The 19,103-nt window shown below is 42.5% G+C and overlaps 1 protein-coding gene across 1 annotated transcript in view; it reads right to left on the reverse strand.

The window, feature by feature from the left end:
* Positions 1–1,860: 1,860 nt before the first annotated feature.
* Positions 1,861–19,103, reverse strand: part of LOC120536651 — a 52,605-nt gene continuing 35,362 nt past the window's right edge. The window contains exons 2-5 of the mRNA XM_039765079.1: positions 16,545–16,646; positions 12,381–12,521; positions 6,975–7,032; positions 1,861–4,080 (exon numbers count right to left, since the gene is read on the reverse strand). Coding sequence (XP_039621013.1) covers positions 6,989–7,032; positions 12,381–12,521; positions 16,545–16,646 — 287 coding nt within the window. The 3' untranslated portion in view covers positions 1,861–4,080; positions 6,975–6,988. The remainder of the gene's footprint in view (positions 4,081–6,974; positions 7,033–12,380; positions 12,522–16,544; positions 16,647–19,103) is intronic.

Raw genomic sequence — 19,103 nt, forward strand, 5'->3', positions numbered from 1 at the left:
CACAGCAGGAGGGAGACATGGAATTAAGTGCCCTCTTATGGTTCTGTATCTCCATCCCCTCCTTCCACTCTCACAGGAGTGGCTCTGGGCATCGGCGCCCCTTCTGATAGTCCATGGCTTCCTGGGGCGCATGTCTCCCTCTCTGGTTCTGACACAGGGACTCTATAATACCAAAGTCATTCACTGCCATTCTCTTTCACTTTGAGAAAGTAGGTACACCTTTATCTAAAACTGGTATGCAGCAGATCTCGCCGAAAGATGTTTATTCACCAGTCAAATCTGTAGCGCACCAGGTACTATATAATATTAATTACTATTTCATAATAATGAGGCACATATTCCATTTCTAGTCCATTTTCCAGAGTTGTATTTTCAATTAAAGCTTCTGAGAGTGTTGCCCAAAGCACCGTGGATGAAGGCACTGTTTGTCCCTGTCACAAAATCATGCGTACGTATGCACAAGCACACGCGATCATATGCACATACGCACCCAGCCACAAAAATAAGGTGCCCAATTAAATGCACGCTTATTCAAACACACACATGATCGGGATTTAATTAGTGAAAGATTTAAATAATAATTTCAACACGCTATTTTATTGCGGTGCATGCGCATCAGAGGATCACCTTGTTGGCTCATCAGAGGTATGTGATACCACTCCGGGACAAGAGGGGGCGCTGTTGTTAATAATATGATCTCTTTTATCATTCAGAGCACTGAGGAGACTCTAACAAGTGCAGTTGACCCCGGCCCTCTTGGTCACAGTCCTATAAAACCCTGGTGACCTCAGATGGAGGTGTCTATTTTTGGACCAAGACAGAGCTCCCCAAAGACAGACCCTGTCTATCGACTGGTTGGAGAGGTTGACCTGTTTGTTTATGCAATTTGTGCACCGTCGTTTACCTGTGTTGTTGGTTATTTATCTCACCAAATTAAACGGGGCCACTTGGCAGGCATCCCAGCAGTTCTCTGGACGTCCCCAGTGTCTTACGTCATCCATAATGTTTATGGTATAACAACGAGATGTCTCATAATTATGTCACACTATTTTGAACGACAGGTGGTGCAGCACCAACTCCTCTCACCAACCTCCTACTCTTGAGTTCAAATCTCAAAGTCCTTCGTTGGGTGTGTGGAGTTTTCATGGTGGGATTTCCCCTCACATATGTCCAGGTTTGACTGGTGAATCTAAACTGGTCCAGTGTTTGGGTCCTGAAGAGACTGGCAGCCCCTCCAGGTTCGGTTTCTGCCTGGCACCATCCCTGCACAAACCTGAATTGGTTTTAGCGGATTTCAGAATGCTGTTATTTTAAAATTAAAAGGAAAAATCTTCCATCCATCCATTATCCAACCCACTATATCCAAACTACAGGGTCACAGGGGTTTGCCAATCCCAGCCAACACAGGGTGCAAGGTAGGAAACAAACCCCGGGCAGGGTGCCAGCCCACCACAGAAGGAAAAATCTTTTTATTAGAATTTCCATTTAGATGACATAAATGTTCTTTTGTATGTCATTCCATTTATACTTTGTAAAACATCATACCCACACATTAGTGTTGTTACTAAACTGCAGAATTTCTTATAATCTCCCCTCTGTCAAAAATGTCCAAGCTTTTCCTAGACTTCCTTCTCCTTTTACACTTCCTTCAGGTAATCATTAACAACCTCAATGGCCGCGCTTTTCTAGTCCCACAGTGACAGGAAGGACGCTGAGACTCCAAACTCTTCATTTCACAAATTATACCCTTCAGAATTGGCCACTTTTTGTAATTCCCATCTGGGCTACCAGGATGAGTGCACTTTGGCACCCTTGTTAATTTTTGTGTCACGTAGTTTTAAATAAAACACAATGAAAAGCCAGCATGACACCCCGACCTTTAATTTAAGAAGACTTAAAAACAAACAATAAAATAAAATCCTAAAATAAATTAATATAGATTATCTCAGCTATAATAATGCTTTGAGCAAACAAGTACTCAATGCGCTCATCCCAGCTTCTGTTTTACAGTAGTGTTCCCTCAAGGAACGAGCAGTTCTTCTACGTGACATAAGTGTGTCACCGACTATTGGATGACTCAGTCAGATCGTCGGTCCCATCGCCCGCCTCCGGCACTGAAACCCATTTTCGAGCTGTTGCCTTTTGTAGGCGGAGAAGCCCAATCTGGGCAGGATGAAAGTAGACCAGACATCTTCTCGTGGAGAGCAAAACCGAAGTGTCAGCAGTAATGTGTTAGATGAGCGCGCCTCCTCATCCAGCAGTGTGGAGTGCGTCGTGGCTTCTGCCACTACTAGCCTGGGCGGGCAGCTTCAACACTGCCATAATATTCATAAATGTCATAATCATCTTGATCAATTGATCCTGAGCTGAAAGGTCCAAGTCCTCCTAAGGGACTTCACCTGAGAAGGCAAAGCAGGCAGCAGAACCCAGGACCTCGTCTGAGGGGATCTGAAGAGTTGACTTTAAAGGACAAGTTAAGGGTATTCTGGTGAGAAAAGGGATTAATTAGCTTACAAGGAAGACTACGACATGTTGTATGGTCTTGAAGGTCCAAACGGAGAGGTGAAAAAACTTAAACAAGGGACTAACTGAGCTCCATACACTCCACCAGGGAGGAGGGTCCCAATTACGTGCATGTCACATTTAAAAAATATATAGAGTGACAAAATAGAATTGGGGTGCCAACATCTTCTCCCAAATTGCCTGCATTTCAGATCAATGATGCCTAGATTTACCTGATCTGAATGACGAGCCTCAATCTAGTCAGGTCATTGCAGGATGGAAGACATCAGACAAAAAGAAGTCCAAAATAATTCCACAATCAGATTGATCTGAGCCGACTGGTTGTAAATCCACTGATGGAAAGAAAGCTGTATTCATGGCCCTGATGTTCTGGAACTCTCTGTCACATCCGTCACGATTCCAAGTTGGACTTGGCAAGCATTGTCCTTTTTCGAAACTGAATTATCCCACTGGATTCAACTTCCAATGAGCTCATTCGGAAAAAAAAAAAAATTGTACTTCAGATTGGATTCAGATGGGTTGTGTTTCAGGAAGGTCAAATTGTCTTTTTAAAAGTTGAAAACTTCTACTACTACATTGTCCTGGATACATAACAGGTCAATCTGGATACCTGAGGACCTTTTGTGCCACGTCAGATGGATGAATCTAGAACTGTCTCATTTCCATTTGGATGATTGTTCTCCCCGTTGGGTGATTTGGAACATTCCATTGCTGGCCGAATGGGATTGCAGGAAATGTCTGCTGTAATGTACTGTAATGTGTACCTTGTCAAGGTGAGCACCATAAAAAGATTGTCTGACCATCTTCACGCTGGATTATCTCCATTCAGTGACAGTCGAAGCCCATTTGGAGCCCTAGCTGGGATGGACAGATGTTCCTCTCGGTGTCCAGAATGTATACCACTTAACTTTCAAAAATGGGGACCCTTCACTGATGACAGCACCTTAGGAGGCCACCTATGTCGCCAAATGGCTCTGTCTCCATCATGATTTTGTTGTTTCATGTCGTATATGTTGGCTTTCAAGATGATTTTACACTTTCAGCCTTTGTTCCTCCAAAGCTGTTCAGATCACAGGGGGATAGTTTAAGCATGTCCCAAATTATTCCGAAGTTCCAAGGGTGCGGATCCAAAAAGGCCCCAATACAATCAAAGGCAAGTAAAAGCAGTTGATTTTATAAGGCAGGATGATAACAGGAGGTAGTCCATAAAGAAACAAAAAAACCAAAGAAAAAAAAAAAAGTATTTTCCGCTGGATGTGGAGCACCCATAGAAATTCTCCTTTGGCCCATTTCAAGATGATCTGGTTTAGGGGTTGGCCTGAGAAGAACTTTACGGGACATTTGCTTTTCACGACTCCCCTCACCTCAGCAACTTAAAACAGCTGCTGCAAGTGACTCCTCGGCAAAACACTCAGTTCTGAACAACTTGTGGGAGGGCTGCTCCAGATTTGAGTCTCTTTAAATAGCTCAGTTTGACGCTTCTTACTCCATATTCAGCAATATCTGCACCTTTTTAGTTCACATTCATGTGGTCCACCACTTGAAGGTAAGCGGATGCTGTTAGGGAGAAAGGAAAGCGAAAGTAAAGCCTGCTGTCAAAGTGGGAGAAACATTTAAAGGTAACGGCGGCTTAAATGTTAACCAGGTTACCCAAGGTATGAACAAATTCAGTCAGCCATGGAAAGAATGAGCGGACACCATTTCTAAGTATAGAAATGAAGCACAATGGGCAGCAGAGGTGTGACTCAGCTTCCATGGGTATTGATGAGCCAAACAGGCGAGTTTCATTTCCCATACTGTCTCATGAAACTGGCACCAACATTTGCTTTCAAGGTGTTTTCACAACTGAAAAATGCGAAAGTCACTTAAAAGACTTTTGGGAAGTTTGTTGAAGTGAACATAAAGGAATGTTGCTCCCTAAAGACTTGCTCACACCTTCATGTTTAATTAACTGTGTTCCTTTCTGCAGTGACGTAATGCAGGTAAAAATGCTGGCACACCAGAAAAATCAGTTCTATTTATTTATTTAGATAGATAGATAGATAGATAGATAGATAGATAGATAGATAGATAGATAGATAGATAGATAGATAGATAGATAGATAGATAGATAGATAGATAGATAGATAGATAGATAGATAGATAGAATTTGGTATAGTAGGCAGGATTAGATAGATAGATAGATAGATAGATAGATAGATAGATAGATAGATAGATAGATAGATAGATGTGAAAGGTGTTATATATTTGATAGATAGTACTTCAGATCTTTTCCAGTCTGCAAACTGTTCTTTACAATACTAGCGCAAAAAAACGTGAAAATATGTGATGGTCAGTTCTGCCCAGTAGCCAGACTCAGCTTAGAACTTCAGTTGCGACGTTGCAGCTCATTAACTTTGGTCAAGGCTCGTGAGGGGGTGGGGCAGCATCATGCCTAGGGTATCAAGGAGCTGCAATTATACTAGCAGATGACGTTTCCAGTGCCATAACGCCATGGGAAAATGGGCTTTTGTCAGAAGGCGGAAGTAAGAAAAGTCAATAAATAACGCCGAAGATGCAGAATGATTCAATCACAAATGATAGCAATCATTTTGTACAAGTTCAGTGCTAACTAGGATCTGTCATGCGGGCCGCACAGATTTCTGTTGCAGGCCGCTGTCTTTGTTGCCTGTTTTAGTGTGTCTTTGTTGTTGAACATTTGCTGTATGTACACTACTCCTCCTCTGCAATGAAGCAAATGAGAGGCAAAAACAGAATTGATTGTCCCACTTTTTGGCAGATTACATGAGGCGTCACATGGCTAGATTGTCATACCATCCATACACCGTATTGCAGCATACAGTGGCATGAAACAAGCAATGGAGAAAAGAACACAGCTAAACACAAAAGAGCAGATGAGGGTTTAGGTAGAAATATTCTTTGCTTTCCACTCAAAAAAACAAATAAAAAATATATATATATATATTTTTGCATATCACAACCAAAATTTACTGTCAATTTTTTCCAAAACTGTATGCATATTGAAACTTGACTGTGTTGCTCATGACTAAGTGACTCAAGTCACTGAGGTTAAGGGTTGTCACGGGTGGCTGGGTCCAGGCAACTGCCTTGTTGGCTTTGGGTAACTGAGCTTGGAAGCTCAAACCTATAGGGGCCCGTGGTCACCACCAGGGGGCTCCCCAATGCCTGGAGAGCCCTGGTCCTCAGCACTTCCGCCACACCCGGACGTGCTGGTGGGAAGAAGACCAGGGACAGTGCTTCCGGGTGCACAGCTGGTACTTCTACCACACTGGGGAGTGCCAGTGGAAGATTATAGGGAGGCACCTGGAGCACGTCCGGGTGATTATAAAAGAGGTCGCCTCCCTCCATTCGATGGCTTGGAGGTCTTGGAGGAGAAAAGGAGGTGGCCTGAAGAGTGTGGCATTTGGATAGGCCTGGACTTTGGGGGAGTTTAGGGGGTTGTGCGAGCACTTTATTGTATATATTTGTAAAATAAACATGTTGTGGGTGAACCAACAATGTCCGTCTGCCTGTGGCCAGGCCATACTCCACAGGGTGTAGGAGCTCAAGGTCTGATAGGAGAAGACTGCCCGCCATAGGTTAAGGGCTACATGATCTTAAAGTCTGCCAGCATGAAGCATTCAAAGGTCCCTTGAGCCTACAATCGATGAGGCACTACGGGGTTAAACACATTTCCGAAGTCAAAGCTCTCAAAGTATCAGACGTCATGAGATTAAAGACAGCTGTTTAGGAAAGTCTGATAAACTCAGACACCCAGAGGCAAAAGGGTTACAAAGAGTCTAAAAATCTGAGAGGATCGGGACACCAAGAGGTTAAGGGCACACAGGTGCCTTCAATATGATGGGGCCAAACCCACGAGTGAAGCATACCGGCTAAACATCAAAAGGGCTTAAATGAGTCAGAATGAAACGCCTCCGATGGACAATCTGAAGAAGGTGACGACACCCGGAAGGAATGCCAGGGCTGGAGTGTGCTCGCACTCTTTGAATCTGCCACACAAGTAGAAATCAGCCGGGTGGAGTGATGGTGGTGGGGGGGTTCGGGCTTAGGAAATGCATCATTTGACACTTAAAAGAGTTCGAAGTGGCACTTTGAAGGGTTTATAACCAGGGGGAGACAGCATTCTCTACAAATACCCTCTTAATTTGCTGTTTCCGCATTGTCAGACCCTTCAGCTTGGCAAGGCTATTTGAGTTAATGCTTGCACAATAGGAACAAGAAAGGAAAGCCATAAAGGCCTATTTTTTTTTTTCCACAGAGCTTTCCAATTCAAAATGCCTCCAGATTTCCCAGCCCTCACTCATTGGATTTGGACGCTCATCCAGCGTGCAAAATGCTGTCTCCCTCTCTCTGTTTCTTTCATATTATTTGAGGGGGTGAAGAAAGAGCAAAAAAGGGTCAAGATGTTTGGACTGATAGGAATACTTTACCTCTCGGTGAACATCTAAGCTCCTTGATAGAGCGGACCTGCTGTTTCTTCAATTGGCTCTGTAGGGAAATAAAAAAAAAAGTGTCACACAGAGGGGATTGAACTTCATCTTATCGACTGAGATTCACTTGCTCATTTTCTGAATCCCACTTAATTTGACACAGAGCCACCATGTTGGGTAGTTGTCTTTATAACAGTGGGTGTAAGGCAGTAGTTGACACATTCAAATCCTTAATTTACTGTTAAACATTGTCTAACATTCATGCCTCATGGTGTAGAAGGAAACCCACAGGAATCTCACCCAAACAAACAAACTCCACATAGGTTTCTTGTTCAAATCCCTTAACTGCTAGATGGGATCCTACTCCATTGGGCCCTTGAGCAAAGGTCCTTAACCTGAAAATTACTCCAGGGGCACTGTAACATGGCTGACCCTGCACTCTGACCTCCAAAGATAATCCGTGAAATCAATTTTCCCTTGGGGATTAACAAAGTATATCATATTAAAAGATATATATATATATATATATATATATATATATATATATATATATATATATATATATATATATATATATATATATATATATATATATATATATATATATATATATATATATATATACACTGACAGAACTAGGATTGAAAACCAGAAGTCTGAAAATATGATGCAAGAGTGATTTCTACAATACCAATGCTTTGCCGCTTACCTGACAAGCCATCCCATGTCAGTAGCATCAGCATCAGCATCATTATCATTTGTATAATGGGCATATACCAAGCTTACCGAATTTGCCAGGTTGCCCCTCAGATCTTTTTCCTGCCACCCTCTGGAAACCTGGATATCCTTTGGGGTAAAACATATCCATCCATCCCATCCATTTTCCAAAACCACTTTTAAGCAAAATTGGCCAAAGCGTTATCCTCAGTGAATTTGCTGTGTTCGTCAGTGACCTTGTTTGCCAAATTCTTTCCGTGAAAATTCACAGTGCAACTGGCTTAGTTGAGCTTGTTTGTCCCAGCACCCCATGATGCTTTGTGACATCGCAATGTTGGAGAAGGATGTCGTCATCCGATTTGTGTCTCACATGTGCAGAACATTCTCCAACAGTACTCCATCTCCCACTTTACGACACTGCCCGATCTAGTTTGTGCATGCGTGAAAAATTTATGCTGTATAAATGTATGCACAATTTACTTCAGCTGGCTTTGCGCCTCACATGTGTTTAAAAAATAAAACTTGCTGCATTTTGGGGTACATTAGTTGGTCATAATGGGGGATATTATGTTGTTCTGCTTAGATTTGTTGTATGTTCTGTTTTCACTATAGGATTAAGCATGTTATGTTCCTTGCTATGTAGTGCAGATTGGGTATTGACAGGGAAAGATCGCCGAGTATGAAATGCTGATCCCTTTCATCACAGGTTTTGTGGGTGTTAGTTAGTCATATGGGCGGCACGATGGCGCAGTGGGTAGCACTGCTGCCTCACAGTTAGGTGACCCGGGTTCGCTTCCTGGGTCTTCCCTGCGTGGAGTTTGCATGTTCCTCCCACAGTCCAAAGACATGCAGATTAGGTGCATTGGCGATTCTAAATTATCTCTAGTTTGTGCTTGGTGTGTGTGTGTGCACGCCCTGCGGTGGGCTGGTGCCCTGCCCGGGGTTTGTTTCCTGCCTTGTGCCCTGCGTTGGCTGGGATTGGCTCCAGCAGACCCCCATGACCCTTTATTTAGGATATAAAGGGTTGGATAATGGATGGAGGGATAGTTAGTTGTACTGATAGGAGCCTGGTAAATTATGGACTCATTAATTTTATCTCAGTTTTCGATGGCCTGGAATTATATTAATATTATTGGATTTCACTGACAAGCATTCATTCTTAATCATGCTTAGACAGACTGATCTGTTAAGATTTTGACGTCAAGGAATATTTCCCAAAAAGACTGATTCTGTTCTAGGAAACAAAATAATTGTCTTGGATTTTAATGCAAGCAGCCATTCTCATACAGACTGATCCTGTAAGATTGAGGTGGTAGAAAATTACAATTTGAGGGACCAAATCTTCTACTTTTCAGTGACTAGCAATCAGAATGACCAAGTTGGAATTCATTATCTAGGAATGAGAGTAATCTTCTTGGAATTCAATATAAAGGAGTCATTCTAAAACAGACTGATCCTGCTAGATTACTGTGGCAGACACAGATATTTAAAAATCCTGTTAAGTTTCATGGAGAAAGAAAAAGATGAATTCTCTTAGAATACTGTGGCAAGGAATTAATCTTAGAGAGAGCTGCATTGTTAGATTTTGGTGTCAAACAATACTGTTAAATATAGACTGACACTCTCATGTAGGGCTGATCCTGTTAAATTTCAGTAGCAATTAATAACTTTTAGTGAGACTGTGAACATCAGCTTACATGACCAGCCCCACAAATTGCATGAGAAGGAAATGTGTCTCTTGGTAGGAAATTCTCTTGAGTAACATTTATAGATACTGTACTTACAATACCATATCCCAGATATAGATGAATACATGGATGCTACCAAACCTCTGACGGTCAGAATTGTTATTTTTTATTGAAGATCCTGCAAATTTCGATGGGCAAATAATCTAACATGTGTCTTTGTGCCTGGTCCTGTTACTTCTCAAAATACAGAAAATCGCTATATGAAGACAGGTCCATACAAAGTTCAAAGACAGAGAATCAATTAACTAATCCAGTTAAAACACCAATGTAAAGAATTGCTGCAATGAAAGCAGGTCTTGCTAGGAATCTGACCCGGAGAATGGAGACTGATCCTGACAGATGTCACCACCAGGCAGAGCACTGCTTTAATGAGACAATGTTAGCCACATTTCAGTGGTCCAGATTTAGTCTCGTGGAGCCTGTCTGACCTTTGAGAAGTTAAAGGATAAGTTCTGCATTTTTCAAGTTGGTTATTTCTTTGCCAATATGGCATATTTGCTGAAATTATTTCCTAAAGGTTTTTCTATAAATGTTAGAAAATACATAGTCAGTCTTAGTGTTTTATAACAGAACCTTAGGGGGCATGGGAGGCTCAGAAAAGAAAAGCTAAAAAATTCACCAAATTACGTCCATTTTTCAAGCCAAGACAGTAGTTGAGCATTGATCCGCACCTTGTGATTACACACAAATCGTAACATACTCATACATGTCATTTTTGAACAACAATAAATTATGGGACGTAACCATTTTAAAAGAGTGCGTGATACATTAGTGCTTATCCTGTTCCGAAATGACATTTCACCTTCCAGGGCGTGGCAACCTCTCCAAAGACTAAATCACACTAAACTGTTTGTGTCACGACCTTGGTGTCGTGTTGATTCATTTCTGTATTCATGTCAGAGCACCTCTCAGGAAAACAGACCCCCTCTATCACACAAGCGAATAGAAAACGTATCCTTACCTCAAAAAAAAAAATGTCAAGAATATACGATTAAACTATTATTTCCAGATCCCTTTTGTTGTCTCAAACATGCATCTAAAACACAGAAGGCATGTTTCTTATATCAAAACATTTACCACTTCTTCGGTAAGGTTTATCAAATTTTATTTTCCGGTGGCACACTGTGCCACAGAGGTTTTGTTATCGAATGACAGGGCTGGCTATGTATTTTAAAAAATGTATAGAAAACGCTAAAATTTAGAACACAATTTTGTGTTGCAAATGCATATACACCATGATTATGAGGAAATAACCTCAACTTGAAAAATTTCAAACTTATTCTTTAAATACTCAGTGAAAAGATGGAGAAAATATCAAAAAATTTCAAACTTATCCTTTAAATATTCAGTTAAAAGATGGAGAAAGTATCAAAAAATATCAAACTTATTATTTAATTACTCAGTTAAAAGACGGAGAAAATATCGAAAAATATCAAACTTATCCTTTAAATACTTAGTTAAAAGACAGAGAAATCTCACAAAAATAATCTTAATGGATAAGTTTGGTATTTTTCAAGTCAAACTTGTCACACACATGATATAAATGAATTTGCCAAACTGAAATTATGTTCCAAAGTTCATTATTTTCTATAAATTTTTTAAAATTGGCCCACACTGGTACTTTCCAATGGAGGCAGTAGGGCACCACCAGAAAAATGAAAGCCTAAAACCAACTGAATGCGTCCTCTTTGAGCTTCGATAAAAAAGAACATGCTTCGGACACACATTTGTGACAACAAAAGGGATTCGATAATAAATATTTTATCATGTATTCCTGGTATTCATTTTTCTTGAGATAAAGATACACTTTCTATTCGCATGTGTGAGGTTTAACATAAATATGGAAATAAATCAAATCAAAACCAACCACATGATCGAAGTTTACTGCGATTTGGTCTTTCGAGAGGAATCCATGCCCCCAAGAGGTGAAAGGTTATTGTGGAACACTACAAATGCTGAAGTAGCCAGCTTTAGCTTTATCATAATATTAGTGTTTTTTATTCAAAAATGACATACATAAGCTCTTTTACAATGTGTGTGTGTAATTGCAAAATGTGGATCAATACTCAACAATTGTCTTAGCTTGGAAAACGGACGTATTCGGTAAATTTTAAGACTTTGTTTTTTTGGCTGTACCTGTGTCCCATTAATTCCGAATGTAAGATGTTTACAGAAAATGATAGACTTTCTAACAAAATTTTGTGCTGCAAATGCACACGTACCAAGTTTGTGAAGAAATAACTTTGACTTGAAAAACACTGAACTCATCTTTCAAATAATCTCATGGTAAAAGAGTCCTTACCCTTTAATCGGATCATATTAGACCTTTATAACTGATGCTAACTTCACTAACATCCAGGTGATATTCAGTTGAAAAAAATTATTGTTGTGTGGCGCTCCTCACCAAGTACCGGATTGGAGTGCTTACACAACTTTCCACCTATCATGTGATGACAAATAATTCAACCCTAAATTCTTCACACTGGGGCAGCATTGTGGGTGGCTCGACTGCTTCACGGGCCCAATGTCTGTTCCGCCATTGTCCGCATGGAGTTTCTACATTCTACACGTGTGGAGTCTGTGGATTTTCTTCTCACATCCACAAAGACATGCAGGTTAGGCTAACCGGTGACTGTAAAGAGGCCTGGGTGCATGAGTGGCCTCTGTGATGGTCTGTTGGCCCACCCTGGGTCATTATTCCCCTCCCTTTTGCCCAGGTGTGCTGGAGTAAGCTCCTGTCCCCTGTGACCCTAAATTTGAGATGAGATCATTTACCTCCATGAATACTCAAGCTTAAAATGCAGCAAAGTGAAATAATATCAACAAATCATGGCAATGTATGCCCTTATGCAATGCTGGGTTTGCTCCTACAAATTCATCTGCAGGCCTTAATTTCAATTAGACCCAGTTAGCACATCTCAGAGTTATTCTCAGTACTTACCACTCAGCGTGGTGCTGCTACTCCTACTCCGAAAATAGTGCAGCCATACACCAAAGGAGATGAGGACGACGAGGAAAGTGAGGCAGAAGCTGCAGATAGCCACAGTCATCCAGACGTTAGGACTGAGGTCCTCTTGTCTGCCTGTGGATTGAAGTCACACAGAAGCTGGTGTGAAAATCTGGACTGGACATTTGATTACATCTCTTAAACTGTAACTGTGAAGGTATGAACATTAGAACATAAGAACAAAAGAAATTTGACAACCAAGAGGAAACCATATAGTCCATCAAGCTCGTTTGTTTAGCCAATAGCTAAGCTGTCACAATATCTCCTCCAGGTCCTCCTAAAAAGTTGTCAAGGTTTTCTGCTTCAACTCCATGACTTGGTAGGTTGTCCCAGATTCCCACAACTCTTTGAGTAAGGAAGTACTTCCTAGCTTCAGTCTTGAATAGACTTTCCCTCAAATTCCACTGGTGTCCCTGAACTTGTGATTCCCCCTGTAGTCAAAAGAATTAGTTTTATGGCTTCCTTTCAAAAATCTGAAGACCTGGATCAGATCCCCATTCGGTCTTCTCTGCTCGAGACTAAACAGGTTTAATTCTCTGAGCCTGTCATGTCCTCGAGTCCTGAGGTGCACCTGGTTCTTCTCCTCTGCACAGCTTCGAGTGCTGCTATGTCCTTTTTTGTGGTGTGGTGACCAGAATGGCACACAATCCTTCTGATGTGATCTCAGTAGTAGTCACAATGGCCCATTACATATATTCTACAATGCTGCCACATTATTTGAGATTTAAATAGAAAGTGGTTTTTAATGTGTCACTCATGGGAGACAACTGAAGGCTCTGGTGAATGTAATGTCCTGTCGAACCCGGGGTTGTCGCTGTTGCCTAATGCCTTCTCTCTTCCTCCTCCTCCCTCTGCACAATGGAAGATTAATTGCCATTCCACCACTGAGGTCACTTCCGTCGTCCGCCCTCCTGGCCCCTCCCCTTCCTGCCTGGAATCCATAGAACCCAAAACACAGCCATTTCTGTATCAATTCTACAATATATTGGACTCGAATCTTGAAAATATGTTGCTAATATATTTCTTAAATATATATGGTTTAGTTTCTTTTTGTCTTACATTATAAAGGGTCACAGTTGTGTCCCAAACATTTTTTCTGTATTAGTCTCCTCTCTTACGAATGGTACAATAGAAAAATTAAGAATTTACCAGCATATTTAATGCCTTGTGCTTACTTATGAGATTACAATAGAAAAAGGAATGTGTGAACAAAAACAATTTAAATAAGGAAGCCTGAGGTGAACAGTGCCAAAATCGGAAAGAAGGAGGGTGGGGTGCAGAGAAAGGCTTCCTGTGTGGATCTGAAACACCAGCACGACCCTGTAGTGCTGACAGATGGCCGACACGCCGCACTTTCTCAATGCACAAAGGCGTTTCTACATGAGCGGCGCTATTTACAGGGTCTGATTAAAGATCAGCCGCAACTAATGCCCATCTTAGAGGAATGGCGTGTGTGTGTGTGCGTGCGTGCATGCAACTCCAGCTCCGAGCGTTCCTCATGCTCCCAGCCGCTTTGGCAGGCAACCTTCACTGGAGCTTGGCGAGAGCTAAAAAGGATTGGGAGGTCTGATCGGGGTCGGCATGCAAATCGGTGGCAAAAGATTGAGGAAATGACTCGACTCCAATATTTTTTTTTCCTCTTTTCTTCTCTGCCATTTGTTCTATCAGCCCAAGTATCAAAACGTCACCCAGTTAAAAAAAGATTAGTCCCCTTTCTCAGGGTCGGTGAGTGTTACTCACCAGCCTGTCTGTTCACTTTGCAATTGTGTCCATGGTGTAAGCAGATAGCATCTCGTCTGCTAAGGCAGTGGAGCTCAGACTTAAGAATAGGGCTGTCCACCATAACACATGATTCCAAAAAATTAAATGGTATTGCTGTTACCTTCAGTAAGACCTCCGTGGTCTCTTCAAACTTTTATGAAATTCTGCAGAGAATTACTATATATACAGTAGCACTAGGGGTACCCCCCCTGCTCACTTCGCTTGCCAACCCCCTCAGGCTGCACTACGTGCCAGTCACTTCGCGTCTCTGCCACTCGTGTTGTGAAGAGGGGGGCTGAACGAACCCCAAGGTGATGTGGTCGCTCCTCTGAAACCCCCTCTTAAACGGTGATACAATGAGAAACAAATGCAGTTTTTTTACCCCCTCTTTGCTCGATCAGCTGCTGGCTTGCTGCTGTCACCGCCATGCCACATGATCCACATCTCGCATGGCACTTCAAATGTTTAAAAGCCTGTACAGCAGCTGTCCTACTCTTTGTCTTTTATTTCCCGCCCCGGGCCTGGTTAAATCACTTGGCATAAAGTCTCGACTCCCGGGCCATGAGTTCTTGAAATTTTTTTAGTTTATAATTTAAAAACGGAATAAGAATCTGAAAATCTAACAACATCACATTAAAGCTCAATAAATTCTGAAAAGAATAATACCAAACATATATATGTAGATTTTAAAATAAGCCCGATTTAAAGCATGACAAAGAACGTCACATAAAAAGTCACATAAAATCGTTGCACTTTTAGGCTTAGGATTTTATATATAGAGAGTAGATCTATATAGCGCATATATATACAGTATATATATATATATATATATATATATATATATATATATAGTGATAGACGGCCTGGGACCTTGCCTATTAGAATGTCCTTTTGAGGAGAGGACTGGGGGAGTAGACATATCACCAGCAGTACCTTCCCGGGACCCGAGAGGGCAGACCCCCTCGTTAACATCGGGGCCATGGGACTGGTGTGTAGAATCTCAACACTACTGGGGCCCGTGGTGACCATCCCCCCTGGTCCCCTGGAAAGTTCCGGAACTGTGGTCTGCATCGCTTCCACCACACCTATAAGTGCTGCCAGAAGAGGAGACAGATTTCCATGCAGCACTTCCACCACACCCGGAAGTGCTGTCGGAACTTGATCGAGGAGCACCTGGATCACTTGTGGGTGCGGTATAAAAGAAGCCGCCTCACTCCACTCGGGGAAAAGAAGTTGGGTAGGAGAGAACGGACATTCTGCATCCGTGCCTGTCTGTGTCCCGGCTAAAGTTCACAATATATACATATTATATAATTCTTTACATTTATATAACACTTTTCTCACTACTCAAAGTGCTCTCCACACAGGGAGGACCTGGGGAGAGAATTCATGATCTCCTTACTGCAAGGCAGCAGTGTCAGTGTCCAGGAGAAAGGACGGGTATCCTGGTGAGGATGGAAGAAGATTTTTTTTCCCTGGCCTGGGTAACCATAATGGAAGGACGGCCTGACTGTGGGGACTACCTGGCTGGGACGCCTTATATTTCCCATCCCGGCTGGGATACACGGGAAGAAAAAGTGAACTGGTGAGAGCTGCAAGCCAGGAGCAAATTGACCAAATTGATAGGTAGCAGTGTTCCTCAATAATTGTCCCAGTTTGGACTTTTGTAGGGCCGCATGGGAATTAAGTCCAGAATCGCAGCCCTGCCGTGGTCTTTTAGTGACTAAAGTGGGTGCTGCTGGGGTTTTCATATGACTTGGAATAAATTTAACAACATTCCTAAAATCCCATTTTCTCTTTGTCACTCTGGGATGCTGAGTATTGTGTTCTGAGGGAAAAATGAATTGAAATGAATTTAGACAAGAGTGCAACCCAAAAAAAGTTGTTGTAAAAAGTGAAAGGGTCTGAACACTTTCTTAAGGCACTGTACGTAAGTTTTTAAATTCAAATCTTTGACTCTAACAGTGACGCTATCTCGCTTTCTACGTGATTTTGTCTCCAGCGTCTTCTCGCTCCCCTGTCCTGAAAGGCTGCGGTTTTGCTTTTCCCCGGCTGCTCAAATTTCCCCCTGTTTGAAGTCGCTCGGCCGCCGTCTGATGAGTGGATCTCACGCCAGCTGCTTTCTACTTTGCGGTGTACGGCATGTGGCCCCCGATTGCTCTTTTACCGCTGCTGCCGCTTTTGAAGCCGTCTTTGCCTCCCCAGTACATTCCTCAGACAGGCAGACTAAAACCCAGCTGCTGAACTCTTGAGGTTTTATTTCCGGGGCTAAGAATGCACTCACATGTGTTTCAGGAGACAGAAGAATAAAGAAAGACGTGTTTGCTTTTGACTTACATCTGTTGCAGTTTGGGGTGTTGGGGTGTTTCTGGCATATGGTGCAGCTCTCGCAGTCACCCAGGTCCTCGCTGTAGAAGGAGTTTGGGTCACATTTGCCATCTGTAAGCACAAAGAAGATTATAGATCGTCACAAGTGCGGCCAAAGCTTCTATGGTTTCAGTGAAGTAAGTAATTAATGGGAACGTTCAACTCTTCTAAACACGGAGACCGAAGATGAGTGACTGGGCCACCCCAAAAATTTAATTAGAGAGTATGCAGTGATCTGAATACACTCAACACACAGAAGACACAGATAGAAAGCAAAGCTAATTACAGGAGAGTGGCAAAAGGCTCTGAACAAAAATGAGAAGAGTGTCGACCTTGTTGAGAGGCTTACTAACCTCGGCAGTGACATTCATGTCTCTGGTGACTCTTCCTATGAAGTCAGTAGACGGATTGGGAGAGCATTGGGGGGGTCATGAGGTCACTGGAAAGGGGTGTGTGGCGCTCCTGATATCTCTGAAAAAGGAAGTCTCACCGTTTTGTGAGTCATGGTCGCTATCCAGTGACCTGAGATGAAGACTGGACTCCTTAAGTACTGTGTCTCTTCGGAGAATCCTTGGATACCGCTGGTGTGACTTTGTGTTGCTCACGGAGTCCCAAGTGAGGCACATGACCTGCAGTGTGAGGGAGCGTCAGTTACGGCACTTCGGCCGTGTGACGCGATTCCCTAAGGGTGATCCATCTCGTAAGATCCTCATTGTTGAGGACCTGAGTGGCTGGACCAGGCCAAGGGGATGCTCACGTAACACATAGAGGGTCATTTCCTGGCAGTGGGACTGGACCGTGTGTCTGCCTGGGGGGGTTCCCAACCAAGATCTCGAGTTGTTTCGTCGTGTTGTGGGTGCGGCAACATGCTGTACCAGTGCATGTTCCCCAACTTGACCTGACCTGACCAGAAAAGGGCAGGAACCATTGTGGCCTGTAGAGAAATACCATGATTTCTTCATAGTGGAGGAATAATTGGAGGAAAAAGCAGTCCATGGGAAGAAAATGGATGAGGTGGGTCATCTAAGACAGCTCAGCCATCGCATGTCGTAAAGGAAGCAGCCACCAATCAGAACATAAGGATAGGTGGTCTAAAAATTCAGAGAATAGCCACCCATACTGGAGTTTACAGTTTAAATGTTCGTTTAATTTCATGACAGGGTCCTAAGGTGACCCTTTTCCCCTTTCTTCTCCTTATGAGGCAGACCTGAATAGAATGCCTCAAATTCCCTACTCTTACCACATGGTCAGGTACGACACTTCAGCATTTACCCTTTACTTTTACGTCTGTGACCCCAAGCAATTACACCGAGTAAATGAGCAGGAAGCAGAAAAGTTACACATTTATTCACATATCATATATAGTGGGCTTTAATCTTCAAATATTATAGCTAGTGCCATAAACAAATGCAACTAGAACGTGGCTTTACAAGCCACACAACCTGAGAGTGCCAGAGGTGTCGTTTCAGGCGGCACGTAAACTTATTGTTACGCTCAATGCTCCTCTTAGCCAGCTCATTGTCCGCATAGGGTCAAGCGCACAGGTGGATGTCAAGAGTGAGACTTGGCCTTCTCTTCCATGGCAGAGAGAGACTGCACTCCTTTGCAAGTCTCCTCTTATTGTCTTAGTCTCGCTTTCTTGATGTTCCTCCCAGATAAACAGGAAAAGAGCAATTCTCTATTTCATATCAATCCTATTCAACTAGAACTCTGTCAGAAACCTCACACTGCTCAGTGAGGTGCTGAGGCGTCGCCCGTTGCACTGCTACACTCAGATCCCAATCCAGTTGGCTCGTTGTGTGGTGGGTGTGGCAACACGCGTTCTCTTAGCCCTCCAATGACCAATGGGATGAGCCGACTCCCCCCTTCATACCAGTTCTTATTTCAGCACGACTCTGTCCTATTCCATTCCCAGTTAGATTGCCCTGTCATCTCCTCCCACCTGTATTCCCCCAGGCTATCTGACCAGTCAGTTTCTGAGATTTTATAATTTATTGTATTAACCTGCAGTAAATACAACAATGGGCTGTGAAGTATTCTTTTTTCACAAGTAAATATTTTTTATAAGAATAGCACTATGTCTTTATCATGACAGAATGGGACAATATAGATAAAGAGAATTAAATGAGAGGTGCCATGAGATGAGTGGGAGCCACAGGATGACTCCATTGTAATTGTGTTGTCAGTTGGCACAATCAACCATGTGCCAAAGCATATTCAAGAAACAATAATGATAATATATTTTATTCATATAGTGCCTTTCCCACGCAACCTTTATGGCATCTAAAATGAACGTGCTGTGATAAAAACACAGAGTGGACATCGTGAAAAAGGTTTGGGGCAGCCACCTGTATGATACCCCTGCCTGCAGAAAGCTTTTGAAAAGAACAGAGTTGTTCACAAGATTGAGTCCAAAACAGAACTGATTCCTTGGTGGTAAGATGGTGGCTTTAAAGGCCCATATATGAAGCGATATCATCAAAAGGGGCCATAAGTGACGTCGTCTGAACCGGAAACGTCATCAAAGGG

This window comes from Polypterus senegalus, chromosome 10 (assembly GCF_016835505.1).
Source record: "Polypterus senegalus isolate Bchr_013 chromosome 10, ASM1683550v1, whole genome shotgun sequence".
In the NCBI taxonomy this organism is placed as follows: Eukaryota; Metazoa; Chordata; class Cladistia; order Polypteriformes; family Polypteridae; genus Polypterus; species Polypterus senegalus.